At 37.9% G+C, this 15,199-nt stretch overlaps 1 protein-coding gene across 1 annotated transcript in view; it reads right to left on the reverse strand.

Annotated features, from left to right (window-relative positions):
* The window catches only part of DENND1B (DENN domain containing 1B), a 149,245-nt gene extending 134,468 nt beyond the window's left edge, over positions 1-14,777 (reverse strand). The window contains exons 1-2 of the mRNA XM_057364223.1: positions 14,764-14,777; positions 13,573-13,637 (exon numbers count right to left, since the gene is read on the reverse strand). Of these exons, the coding sequence (XP_057220206.1) occupies positions 13,573-13,637; positions 14,764-14,777 (79 nt within the window). The remainder of the gene's footprint in view (positions 1-13,572; positions 13,638-14,763) is intronic.
* Positions 14,778-15,199: the final 422 nt, after the last annotated feature.

Below are 15,199 nucleotides of genomic sequence, written 5' to 3' on the forward strand. Positions count from 1 at the left end.
CATTCAAAGACCTGGCTTTTTTTCGCAGAACTTGCCTAATGGACTCTAAGTAGCAGTAAAACTCCTTGATGTGGCCCACAGTAATGCATCACCCAAGCTTTCAGCACCATGATCCTGGCTTTTGACACTTCCTTTCAGGGGTGACTGCTGCCTGCCCTTCCTACTAAGGCAGAGGATGTGTTTGACCTTTGTGGAACCATTTTTTCCCCAGTTTGGCTGAMCAAGACAAAATCCAACAGGGTTTAAGAATTAGGTCTGGCCCTTACAGTGTGAGAGTATTTTCATCCTTTTCCCTTGGCACTGCTAAGTCAAATGAAAACATAAACCTCACACATGCAAAGGAGGAAGCAAAGACAATAACAGGACACTCAAAAGAAGAAGAAGAAGAAAAATATCAGAGCTATCTCTGTAAACATATTCCAGAGCTGAAAGATTTGGTTTCCTATTAATAACTAGTACTGAGCTATCTAGCCACAAGTTAGGAACATATTTCATCCATTGTTTATAAAATGCTTTTCTTTTGTTGACTTACCACCATTCAAGACCAGACTTGGTTGGTATCCTGTACAACACTGTTATACCACCTTGCCTTTGGTGTACGTGATCAGTTTTCTAAGCACAGATATTTTTACAGGGAAGGAATGCAGTTCATTGCACATAAGATTTTATCCACACATCTGTGCATTCTATCAATGCCCATAACTTTTAACACAGCTATGTATGAAAGAGAATTCTTGTTTCACTGCTCACATATTTTATTTGAAGACAATTAAAAATTATATAAGAATGTCTAAGAATTTCAGATCAGAGGAGTCAATTAGCATAGCTCAACAAAACACCATTTTCCAATGCTGCTCTGTAGTAAATATTTCCTTAAGAACAACCTAATGAAATTGGAAACATTGATTTCAAATTCATCTGTCTAGGCCACTGGTGTTCAAGGTAGATCTGGAATAAAATCTGTCTCTGCCTAATCCTGTGTATTTGCAATATTCCAGAATATCTAGTTAGTACCCTATGAAGTTAAACAAAAACCTCCAGAAACGTCAGTGAACCATGTATGGACACAAGGTGGTAATCAAACTTTAGAACTATTGATTTATATTTCAAATGTGGTTTCTTTGGTTTCTAAAACGCATTATTTTCTTGTAATGGATCAGTGCTGCTCTCTGACAAGAATATTAATTTAAAATAAGATACACTATTATTTCTTTTTGATTTACATTAATGACATGACTTCTAATATTCCTATTAAATATATGAACATATACTGCTATGTCTTAAAAGGAAAAATATTAGGTTCTAGAACACTGGTTAATAGAAAAGCACTTTCTCACTTTCTGTAACACTTACTTCCAACACTGATGTCAGATTAAGCAATCTGTGTTTCACAATTTGCATTGTGTTCGATGCACAAGACAAAGCTCCARCATTAACTGCCATACTAAGTAGTATATACTGCTCTACCTGCCCAAAGCAACATTAACCAAACATAGCTCTTAAACCAAAACAAAACAAAAGAAGAAATAGCAAACCCCACTTTGATCTCTCTGCATACAAAGTACTTGGAAACACCACTTTGTTTGCAAACACTGTTTATGCTGTTCTGGCACTTCCTGTGCTAGCAAGACTTTTTGTCTTGCTCTCTGAAAGATGAATATTTCAAGATGTGCTGACAATTAAAACATACTGGTCATGCTCAGATGCCTAATTTCTAGTGTTAATATACAGAAGCAGAACTCCAGCAGAAGTCCCCTAGCACATGTCAGTATCAAGTTTCCCTGCTGTATTAAGATAAAAGGAAGAGTGTACATGGTGAGACACAAAACAAACAATGCTCTTTTATCAGATTATAAAATCGCACCATGTTCCAAAGACATCATGTAAGCAATTCTGATTTGGCTCCATACAGAGCCCAGTGATGCTCTCAGCAGAAATCCAGAACTGCACCTACTTAAAGGTATTTTACACAGATTGGCTCTAACTCCATGTTACAGTACAACCGTAATGAGCACCTCTGCAGCTGTCCTAAGTTGAATTAGTGACAGACTCTTTCTCTGGAGTCATTAATGATGATACAATCAATGGATGATTGCAATGCAATCCCAGGCTACAACTTACTGAASTGACTGCATACACATTCCAATTTTTATCGTCAGTACTCTCTCTCCTTTTAGATGGGTTGTTGAATACTTTAGAAGTTGGACAGRGTATGAAGTAAAGCCACTACTCATCAGAAAGCTAAAATTTCTACTGGSTACTTTCCTTTTGCAGAGAATATCTTGTAATAAGGTACCTTCATTTTCACACAAATTACCAAACAGAGTATTTCTCAGTTTATGAGAGTCCAGCAGCCACAGAAAGCATCGCTAAACGTAACACCCAGATAGGAGAAGCCACACAGATGGGTTCTGTTAGAGCAAATGTTGTCACCAAGAGGTTTTCCGGGAAATGCAGAGAAAAGCAGTGTTTCAGAGCTGAGAGACATGCAGCCCCATGTTAGGAGAGTCAGGAAAAACTACAGATTGAGCTGAAGTAATTTAGGGAAGCAAAGTAATTTTTCTCTTTTTAGAGCTTCAACATACGCTGTAATTTCAGATCTTGCTCATCTACTTTAAACTGCATGAAGCAGATCATATATGAGCAGACCATGTTCACGTTCTCCATCAGAGGAAGTGCTTGGGATTTGCCCATCCTCATGGATTTATTGGCTTCAAGAGCTCTGCTGACCACAGTCAACAAAATTTGCTACCTTTTTATTTCCAACCTTCATCCTATTTCACTTCCACGGAAAATTCTGGTAGCTTATTTTTATTATTGTTTGATCTGATTTACCCTGTCCTTTATCACTTTCCCCAATAGTAGGAGCTGAAAGGATTTCTGCTTTGTTCACTGTTGAAAACAATGCAAATTCCCTCCAAGGACTGAAAGACCTGACAAGTATTTTCAATGACAGTCTGCTGTATCTGTCAGCATCCAGTAACATCACACAAAATTGTTTTTTTAAAAAGAAGAGAGTAACCATCACTAGCTGCCCAACAATTTAAGASAGGCTTTAGTTTATTAAGGTTTTTATCGCCAGTGAAAAATGTTTTCAGCCAGGCACTTAAGGGGTGGTCATCTCAAGCTTTTTTTTTTGTCAAGTAGTGTCATAGCATTGATTTCTAACATCACAATCAGAATGCAAAAGAATATATTTCAAAACATTATTTGTAAAATACAGTGTATTACACCAAGACAAGAAAAAGAAAGTTCTTTATAAATTCCTTACTTATTGATTACATATGTTAGTTCTGACTTTTTTTTCTGGCTGACACTTGTAAAAGCATTTTTAGACTAGAACTAGTAAGGTGCTGGAGGGTTCCAACCCCAAGTTACAACAGATGGAAACACATACTTACATTGTATAGGGCGTGCCCATTCCCAGAAATAAAATGGGTATACTCAGATGCACCAATTAAAAATGCCTGATTGCAACTGAATGCTCAGAACCTTGCCTAACTCAGTTTGGATGTCAGAAGGCTTAACTTGTCCTGGCACAGAACCACTCAYATCACAGCCTCCTCCAATGTGACAGCAAAAGTTCACTGGTTTCCACTAAAGAGGCAAACGGTTCTTCTGCCACTAAGAAAATGAAATTCTTGTTAATCTGGCAGTATTCTCAGCAAGGAAAAGTTTCCTAGAGTTTGAGTACCAGCAAGTCTTTCCTGGACACAAAATTCGTCAGAATTTCCTCTGCTGCATCACAATACTGTTAACTGTTTTCAGTTCTGTGAATTACTGCATTATACCAACCTAGCACAACTGTGGTCTTCAGCCAGAATTCAGTTGACACAAAATGAAAATTTAATCTCCAAATCTGCAGTGCTTCAGTGACCATGGGTGGTGGCAGGCATCTAACTTTGAGTATTTGAAATTTTTCTTAAGAGCTAAATTTTGTTGTGAACAGAAAACTGGAAGAAATCATCAAGGTTGTTGAACCCATTTCTTCAAAAATAAGACAAGAGTTTATCCTAACAGATTCCAACACAAAGCCAACAGGAAGATAGTAGGGCAGAGTAAGGGCATACCTAGTCATGTTTAGGTTCCCAAACTGGCAATACATTTATTTTAACAAACACAAAACACTTGAAATTAACACTAAGAGATGAAGCAACAGTCAATGCTACATTGCATGGCATGGAAATCCCATCGGGTCCTCCCTATCTGAGCTGCCTGATGAACCTTTCCTGTCAGCTCCAGGGGCAGCCCCAGCAGCCGAACGGTGAGCCTGCCCCCGGAGCCAGCCTGCCAGGTGCCACCAGAAGCAGGAAGGATGCTTATCTCACATGCTTTCAGCAGTGCCAGCTCTTTGACATGAAACACAAACAGCAAACACACACAGCTTAGGAGCCAAATGACCCCCAGAAGATGGGAACAGGAGGCATAAATGATCAGCTCTTGCCAGCAAGACTAAGTAACAACAACTGATTCGCTCTTGTCACTCCATAGGCACAGTGGTTTCACTCCATTATTTCAAAGTCATGACAGACTTCCAGGTAACATGGCAATCATCACACAACCSTTGTCCTTTACCTTTATGGTGCTACTTTTTCTTATTTTGCATTTAAACAGAATACAAATACATTCAACATAGCACAAAACACTTTTTTTTTTTTTTTCCTTTTATACTGCATCTTAACCTGAGGATATAAAAATTACCATTTTCTTTAATTACTCAATTTCATTCCTGGAAACAGCTGCCTTAAAACATTAAGCTTTTCTTTGTAACTTCTGAGGGAAAGAATGCCATGCCTATAATCATTATCAGCATGGCTTCTCTGTGTCAAGGGCAACTATCACARCACAATTAAATTCAATATTTAGCATCCAGTATTTAAATACTAAGACAGCAGATTTTTGTGTTTAGCTAGTTCTTTAACAGAGCCAAAGAACTGCCTCCTCCCAAAAGCAAACACTTCACCCCAACCACAAAACGACAATATTTATAATAGTGTTCCAACACAGGTTCAAGTGGCACAACAAATAAGACCCTTGATACTGAACAGCATCTAAAGTCAGACAAACAAGAAGTAATTGTGTCATTCTATGATTCTGAATTTAAGGAACAATGCAATGTTAAGCCACTTCCGGCCAAATACCTTGGTTATGATGATTATGCCCCTATGATGATCAAGCTTGCCATTAACTAAGAAAGTTTGTAAAATATGCCCAGACAAACCCTAASCAATATGCTCTTTTCATACACAAGTTTTTCATTTTAGCGAGGTTTTAATCTGCATATGAATACCCGTTCAAATGTATAAAGAAACCAGATTCRGGAAACATAATCTAAGGGCGTTGTTCAAACCTTGTTTCTAATTAAGGATTTAATACTTGGACAGAACCTTCCAAACAAGGATGAGAATTTTGAAAAGGAACATATTATGACTGTAAACTGCTGCTTTGGCTTTCCCAGTGCAGGAAGCGCAGACACCACACCCAAAATCTTGTTCAGGCCTTTTTTCTTTATTTCTGCTTTTTCTCTTCTTTTTTCCATATAAAGTACAGTGCTAAGTTTTAAACTTTTCTCCTAAACCAGATTCACAAAATATTAAAAGTGTTTGTTCACCCAAACTATTCAGCTCAAAGCATAAGGCTACAGTTCTCCAAAATACATGGAGAAATATTAAAGGCAAATACAAAAAGTTAATATTTTCAGCATTTTAGTACTTTATCTGTCAATCACATGGAATCTCCCATCCTGAGTATTTGTCTGTAAGCATTACCTTTTTACTAGGATCTTGGAGTTATCACATATCAGCCTGCTATGAAAAATACAGATTCTTAACATATTAATTGCAAAGCAACACTATGCAAAAACTGCTCTTACTACATTATTTTAAGGAATAAAAATTGCACTGTGCTTGGCCTCAGGGGTTTTTAAGCCCTTCATGAACACTTAGGTAACTCTTCCCTTTGTAGCCCTGATCAGGTTTTATTTTCTTTATAACAAGAAGTAACTATTTTAAGTTAGATGATAAGCATGTGTATCTACATTTATCTGCCACTGCCCAGATAATATCATCAGTGGCAGAAGAAAAAAAAATTAAAAATACTATTTCTGTTAACCAGACAGGAAATCCTACACTTCAGCCTCTTCAAGGTAGTGGTAGACGGAGAAGTGTCTTACAGCTTTGCAAAACAAGCATTTTAAACCTTGGAAGTTTAACCAGTTTTCAAAGTTTTTTTCAGCAGATTTTAAATACTCCATACACAAAAAAAAAAAAAAAAAAGTCATTTAACTATATATGAAGATAACAAACAGCATAAAATATCCCATTGAAGAAAGATAAATCCCTGTGCATGATGGGTTGGTTTCTCAGTGTGTGAGGGCTGAAGCATGCTGACATTAGCTTAAGAAAATATGCAAACTCTTCACACTTCTGAATGCAAGCAATTTAAAAGCCCACAAACTATCCCCCAGGCAGCCATCTCGAATAGTSAAGTACTAAAACGAAACTAAAATTAAATTTGAAAAAAGCACAAGAACATCAGCTTTCATACTGATTGACTACATTACATGATACATTATACAGATTGCTGTTTTCAGCWTCTATTTTGTTATACTAGTTTGCTCAATCTACTCAATTTTATACAAAATCCTTTYTATAAGAAGTTAATATTTGCATTACTCAAGTCATCAAGTTTTTCCCTTTTAATTTCACTGCCCCAAACACAGTCACACTGCTGAAAGTGGCATATGGCAATACATGAAAAACTGACACAGCCGGGCAAGTGCCTGCAGGGGAATAATTCATCTCTAGCAGCAGTGATAGCRCAGTGCCTGCCCCCACATCACTACAGCTGGAATCTCTGCAGTAGAGCAGAGCCTGCTGCTCCTCCCAGGACTGTCCTCTGGCTGCTGGGGAGTAGGGTCGGCCCTCCCCACTGAGGGCTCTTCACCCTGGCAAAGAATGCAGGCGAGATAGCAGAAAGGGCTTCCTTGACCTATTTCTTCAGCAGCTCTCACCCCTTCCCCTCCTACACACACATATCTGCACCCACCTCCAAATTACACATACATCCAAGAATCTCTGGAGGTTGGTGGAAAAAAAAGATCTGTAGGAAATGAGACACTGAAAAGTAGTAACATTTTCCTCCACATTTTTGCTTCTGTGGAGAAACTGAAAGCTGGACTAACTACAATCCATTTCTCGGTCTCTGGAGAACAAAAGGAAAAGGTAAAAAGCATCAAAATGCCAATCTTTATCTTAGATGCAAAAATCATTCTTGTCTTAATTGTTTTTGTTGTTMGTAATTCTCCAACACCCACTCTGTGCTAGTGACAGTCCAAACACACAGAAGACATTGTTCATAGCCTCAGGGGCTTTCCAATTAAATGCAAGAAATGTGAACACATTGAAAATACTCATTTAGCTACAACTGGAGGGATTMAAGAWSATAATWTATGAAGGATTTACAGTTATACTTKGTGTTTGTACACAAGAGAACTACAGCTAAACTCTGGCTTGTATTTCTTGGTTTTGTCTAAAGGGCAAAAGTGATGCTCCACCTCCTTTTCATACACTCCTGATTTTGTCTTCAAAACATTTACATAACCCTCAACAAATGACTACGGAATTTTCTTCACCTAATCAATCCTATGGAGAAACCAAGCTAGATTAAATGTCCTTTTTAGCTTGGACATTTCAACAGAAAAGCAAAAAAACAGGGAAGTAGCACTAACCTAAATAACATATGAGTTAATAAGTTGGGGCAGGGAGGAGCGGAAGTTAAGCTTAATGAACATTCTAAGGAGCATAAAAAGAAAGTTTTCTTTTTTTATACATAAAAACTGCATCTAAGCTAAGACTATAAGCAGACATCCAATTCTCTGAAATGACATTTTACTAATTGAAATAGCACCTTTATGTTTTGTTTAGTGTAAAATAAATTGTAATACGTTAATCCAATATTTGAAAGTATACACATAAACAAGAGACTTTTAAGAAAGCTTATCTAGGTTATAGTTGCTCTTCATAGTCACCTGAAGAACACAGCATGCTTTAAAAAAGTACAAAAACCTAACTTGCTGGTGGGCCAGTAATTATTTAGTATCCTTCCAGTTAAAACCAATAGTGAAAAAGGTTAGCAGTATATGAAGATTATAAAAACGGGGTTTTTTTTGCTCTTAAAAAAAAAATCCTGCAGACTTCTTCATGTACTACACAGATAGAATTATCTTTTTCATCAGTTTCAAGTGATAGTCTACAAAAAAATGTAGAGCAGAGGAAAGGAGTTATCTTGATCAGCATGTTACACCCACTGGCTCAGAGTATGCGGTTAACAAACAACTCTCTTTAGTGAAGAAGGAACAGAAGAAACAGCGGTGCTTGCCCTGTCCATAATCCTAAAGGCAGCGTGGAAGACTCTTAATCAAAACCTTACTAAAGCTAGACAGGTTACCCTTGGACAAAACTATCAACTGCATTAAACTTTTTTTTCAGAACGGGGACCTTTCTCGAATAACGTATTTTATTAGTATATTACAGACCACAATCAGACATCACACAATGAATTTTTTATTTCTAGAATAATTCCTGGACTTAATGCATACTCTAACAACACACAATTAAACTGGCTTTTGCACCTTTTTCTTGAAAATTTAATGAAAATGAGAAAAGAAAAATAATTTARAGATCACACATCACTGAGATTTATTATCTTCTAGCAGAGGCAAGATAAACAGGAGTTATTCACGCAATTCAAMACAACCTATTTAACACCTTTTCTGAAAATCACATTTTCTAACCCTAGAGCTACATAAGACTTCTTAGCATTTAAAAATTGAATAGAGACAAAGTAATCAAATTTCAAGAGTTGTTCCAACAATTATTCTTAGATTGAAAAAAAAAATGAACTGCTACTTTAAAGGGGTTTTCAAGTAAAACTWGAACAGTCAGGACTAAAGCAGTCCTAGACCCAAACCACAACATTCAGCAGTTGACTTTTCTGGATCTACCTGCAGTCTCCGACGAGCTTTTTTTGTTGCTTTTTTTATGTGCTATAATCAAAGAAAATGAAGGTGCAGCAAACAGCACTCTCTTAACCACACTGAAACCAATCTGAGTCATCTCCTTCTTGGGAAACTGTGGACAGAAATGCTGAAGACTTTAGGTTCACAGAAGCTGTTGCACGTTGTGTTTCTGCTGCTGGCTGATATATCTGCACTGCCTTTTGCAACTGGCCTCTGCAACCCASTTTTAACTGGGTTAAGAACCAACACATAGGATATAAAGTTTACAGAATTAGTTAAATTACCAACTCMATTTCTGCCCATTTCACTCAAATTCACAGTTCAGACTTAGAGGTGTGAGTGCACAATCTGCATATGCTTGCGTGTTCATAGATACATAGTTARATATATGCTCCTCACAAAGATTACCATGGCACTCTTTATTTGGACATGTCCTGTGGCAATTTCAGAAACATCAGCCTTCCAGCCTTCCAATTTACTTTTCATGATAGAAGAACCTGGATAGAAAAAAGAAGCTGCAGACTGCTATGTTCAGAAAATTCCTAGGCTCAAGTACATCTTACAGTGCCAGYTACAGTATAATTTTCAAGAGCCAAAGTGCCAGGAAAAGAGTAAAGTTGCTGTAGGTGCAACTGTTGAGCAACAGCCTTATGTAAGAGTGTGCACTTAGGACAACYGTACCACCGCTTTACTCCTGATACCCAGTGAGGATGATTCAGCCCAAAGTGCAAAAAACTTTTCACCCTAAAGCTAAGAGTCCTTAAAATAACACAGCAGTTTTGATAATATCCGTTATCAAGTTGCCCTCTGGTCTGTAAGTGAAAATTTAATACAGAAGGCCTGCTGCTGATGYTAAATTGAGCACACATTTTTGCTATTTCTTGTTTGCTTGTTCATTAAGGAATAACACAGAAAAGAATTACACAAATATGCAACTGCCTGGAAGGCAGTGTAAAACTTTTTGCTAGAAGGTGCTACATACACTGCAAGTCAAATTCCCAATGAACAAATACTGGGCTCTTGGAATAGCTTAGCATTTATGTCTCAGTCGCTTAGCAAACTCTGGTGAACAGAAGTTCATTCATCTCAAAGTTTTGCAAGAAACGGGTTATGAATTTTCATAAGTAAAAGTTGTCACATCAACTAATTACTAATTGATGCTTACTACCCTCAGCACTGCAAAGGACTCAAAGTTATGACATGGGCTACAATCTGATGTTGGTCATAAGGGATTTTTTTCCTATTTAGAAATTTACTCTGAAAATATGGTAAGCAATATATCCTAAACTGTTAAGAGAATTATGAGAATATATAAATAGAGAGTATCCTTTGTCGCCTGCCCCAAAAATGAGGAAAGACTTGGAAGATCACTGTTCTAGCAACGCTACTGTGCACTCCAGTAGTTTAAAACACTGTAAGAAATAAATATTCAAGTATGCAAGCTACACTTAAATTACAAAAAAAAAAACCAAAAAACATGTATCCAATAGGAAACAATATTTTGATTCCGCTATAAACAAACACATGCTAGTACAACTGAGCCTGTAACCAATCCAGGAGCTACCTACCAAACATGAAGTGATAAATTCATATTAATGTACATGAAACCTCTTTGGTTTCTACTCAATGTAAACACCCATGTTGAAAATAATTAGTGGAATGATTTAAGAACAAATTTCTTAACACATATAAACGCTGCTGCATTTCATGTATGCATGATCTTTTACAGTTGGGAGAGTCCAAGGACAATGTAACATCTGAAAAACTGACATTCCTTGAAGAGCTATGTTGTAATTAAGAAGTTATGAAAAAGTACTTTTGCAAAAGTGTTTAACAATTTTAACAGCAAAATTTTTCAGCATATCGCATTGTTGCAGGCATTTGGCATCCTCATAAAAACACCTTAATAAGAGCCACACGTGCAGTAGGGCTATCTCAATTTCGATTTTTTAGAACAGTTATACATTGGCACATGGAAATTAAAATGCAGGAGAATGTGGACTACAGCAAAGCTTGAAAAGAAAAAGCTTAAATATACACGGGTCACATGAAGGTCTTCCTCTCTCCTAAGTAGGCTTCTCCTGCTGCTCACTCATGCAGGCAGATCATAATTTTGTGGCTGTGATATTTCCACGGCAACACTGGAGACAGTGATGTCACAAATTTAGTCCTGACATAGCTTCAGGATCAAGTACAAGGAGCAGATGGGATGCGAGGAGAAAGCCCCTATTTAAACACAAATCTCTTTCATAGGAAAGAAAGAGGCATGAGCAAAGAACCAGGTGAATGGATCACGTTTTCAAGTATGATATATTCAAAAGATTATCCTAGCATGAAAATCTATTTAAAGGCAAGACCTACAATACAGGGTAACTGTCAAATTTGTTAGGCCTTATAATAAACCAACCTTGAAAGCTCCCTGTTTTGCATGACAAGCCCTGKGCTCCATTTCTAAAGTGGCACTGAAGACAATACACTTTTGTCCCTTGTGAATTTCCTTTAAATAACTTTAACATTCAGATATATTAATTTGATACATCACTGTGCTCATAATACCATATGTAAATATGATGTCAAGCCCTCGCTGGAGTGAGTTTGTTATCTGAATTAGATATGATATGAAAGACATTAAAGCAAATCCCAGATGGGTCACCAAGTACAACAGGATGGTGACGGGAATATTCAGCCAGTGCTGTTCGATTGGCAAAAGGGGACTGTACTTTTGTCCTGCTCTGTGGATGCATGCAAGAACCAACACAAGTTCCAGGCCAGCTAAAGACCCATAAACCCCTCACTAGTCACACACTGAACACTCAAAAAAATTACAGGTATCAGACCTCCTTCCTGTCTTCGGCCACTCCAAAGACCAAGAGCAACGRAGCCCACACAGGTAGAAGGGATTGTGACAAGTGGAATAGCAGAAAATGCAACCACAGTACAGCCACAAACACATTAACTCATGTCACAGTGCAAGGAGGCACACATATATCCTAAAGATGCTCCTCTCCACAGAGGAGAACTTATAAACAACAAAACTACCTACCAGAGGAGGCAGGGGAAGTGCCTGTGACCACAATTCAGGCWTAGCCAGTCATTCACAAAGCTGGAAGCAATCAGAAAGATTGATCACAGAAGAAAAAGCCCACATTTTTCAAGATTTCAGGATGAAGACCTGGAAAGATTACCAACAGTCTAGATCTCGGGAGGGAAAGGAAGAAGGGAATAAAATCTGCAGGCTGAAGCTGGGCCTCAGCCAAGATGTGAACAGGCTCCCAGAAAGGGATGCTGGGTGGAGGCAGAGACTAAAAGCACAACACAAGGAGGAACAGATCAGAAGTCAAGGAACTAAGCAGGGCTCCCAGCCATTATCTGTGGCCTCACTAAAGCAAAAATTGCAAAAGGGAGAGACAAGAAGGCAGAAAGTGCCATATGAYACAAGCCACAACAATGATCAGAGTTAGGAAAGTCCATCAGATTTGCCAAACTATGACAATACCAACAGCAAATCAAAAAAGTAGTCAATAAACTGAAGGATGCTGGCTGGTTACAAAAAAAATATTTGAAAGACTTTAAGAACTACARTTGTTTAGCTTCAACAAAAGTTGGGGTTTATCCAAACATAATAGGCACACTCCCATGACACCACTGAATGCACTCTAAAATGTAAAAATTAAAAAGAAAGGGGCTATAAACTTCTACAGGCCTCTTACTTGTTAGAGCAGTAAACTCTGGAAACAGTATCCATCAGCACAGTAGGATAAGAAATAGAGTCTATTTTAAGATTTGGTTTATTGTTTTTACAGTTGTGATTAAGACACAGCTGTCACAGACTAACATGACTACAACACAACCCCAACAAGACTCCTCCTCTCCCTTCGCTTTGTAAGGCCAACAACCTCRCATGAGAACATGAACCGAGTTCCCCCAGTGGACTTTCGAGAGGTCACTTTAATTTCACAACTGGAAATCCCATCTTCTTTTTACCCAAGAGGAAAAAACCCTCTCTCAGACAACTCTCACACTACTACATCTCTTTTACCTCGTGTTTATAGAGATGTGAAAGTGACGGCTGATATAAGCTCAAGTCTGCACTCACTGCTGTTTGCATCGTGTAGCAAACCAAGGCAGCTGCCAAACATGGTCTACAAAGAAAAATCTCTTCCTATTGTTGCTCAGAAAATAACTTACTTTCTCTCTATCACACTGATTAAAATTAACATTCCCTGGTAGACAAAGTCCACTGCTCCTCTAAAATGAAATCTTACACAGAATCAACATTTTAAGAGTAGAAAATACATTTCAAGTCCAAGTTTTACAAATACATCATGCAGAACAAAAATGTTTTTACAACAGCTAAAATGAAAACATAACAAAACCCCACAACAACKACAAAGTAATAGATTTTTAATAGCAATAAAATAATCATAGGCATGTTCTAAYACAATCTCAGTCCAACAGCAATTCAAAGTATAAAATAACACTAGATTGGGATGGCAAGTATTTTTCTCCAACTCTCATTCCTCTATATAAATATCATACACACAGTGTATTACCTTCGTTTTCTGAAGCCTGGCATTTTACTTTCAGTACCAAATCAAAGGTACGTTCTGGATTTTCCCTAGGAGAAACAGRAAAAAARCAATCATATACATGTCKMAGATCTTATTTCTACTGTTATATCCTTTCCATTCTTTWTGTACAACAAYAAATAAAAWTAAAGTATCATTAAAACAAAATTAGTAGTCAGATTAGTTCTAAGGAAGTACTGAAAAGTCACATTTCCCTTTACAGCCTTAAGAAAGGAGCAAGAAAGATAAACAAGCTAAACTGTGTGATTTATATACGTGATACTGTCACCACCTTACATATCAAATAGCTTTTAAGTCACAGCTTCTAAGTCCCCACCTAGCAGCTGAAAAAAAGGAACTGCTCCATTCCTCATCTATCAATCAATCTGCAACATTAATGGAGTCGGAGGCAGCCTTTTCTAAAGCTACGGTCTTATTTCTACTAAATAGGAAGAGACCATTAACAGATCTCCATTTTAATTCCACGAGTTTAGCCACTACCCTTTAAATGCATTTAATTACCACCACAAGGCCAAGAATCGTTYGGCTTCCTGTTTCAGCAGATATCGATCACCAGCTGGGGCTCTAAAGGCTGAAGCTCGGGCATGATTCACTGCGAGAGCCGAGGTGAGTGCACTAACTAGGGGTGGACACAAGCCCCAGCTGGCCAGAGAGACASAGCCTCCCTATCTGCAGGAGCCATCACGGGCAGCTCTGAGTGACGGCCGGCGCCTCCTTCACCTGATGGTAATGACAACCTGCATGTGCCAACAGCAATTAACACCCAACCTAATCCCAAACTACATATTTATTACAGCAGTTCGAAATGCCATTACCGTGCCATCCACTGCTCTCTGCCTACCGAGCACACTGCTATTTATATTAAAAACAAGCGGTATAACCGCACCCATATCAATTATCTGTTTAACCACATAAAAGGCTCGCACTTGAACTCCCAACTTGCGTAACACTCTTCCTGAAGTCAGCTGGAGATTCAGGCATAGGAAAAAAAATCCAAGACTTGGTTCCAGGTTTCTAAAATGCTTCACATAAAACATACAGCAAATTAACACATTGTTGTTTCTTTAAATAAAGTTTTGAATGAAATCCAAAGGCTGAGCTAGGGAAAAACTCAACTGTCACAAATTAATTGATTGAGTACATGCTTTCACTGACCTCAGCACCASCATCGACTGAGATATGCAACTAGAGTCTAATTCAAATTACGAAGACATAACCTGCCTATATCACACTCTTTCCTTACATTTTAAAGCATTTTGTTGGAGAAATCTTGTATCTACTGATCATGTGTGTAGGAGATGAAATTCTGGTCTGAGTTACAACAGACTAAATTCAGGACATTGAAGGTTTACTCTGGTGTTAAACTGTCCATTGTTCCCCTCGCTGGTGAGCAGGTTCAGAATGAAACTGATAAGGCTGTGCTTGGTTGAGTCACCCAAAAAACTGAACCACAAAAATCCTTCATTTGAAAGAAATGACATCTCCCCATGACATTGCACTAGTTTAGGCATTAGGCTTATACTCTCAGGTTGGGGGTTTAATGTGAATCACTTCAAGTGTTACAAACACCAAATGAGTGCTTCTAACTCAA

Source organism: Malurus melanocephalus, unplaced genomic scaffold, assembly GCF_030028575.1.
Source record: "Malurus melanocephalus ecotype Western Australia unplaced genomic scaffold, MMel_1.1 scaffold_37, whole genome shotgun sequence".
NCBI lineage: Eukaryota > Metazoa > Chordata > Aves > Passeriformes > Maluridae > Malurus > Malurus melanocephalus.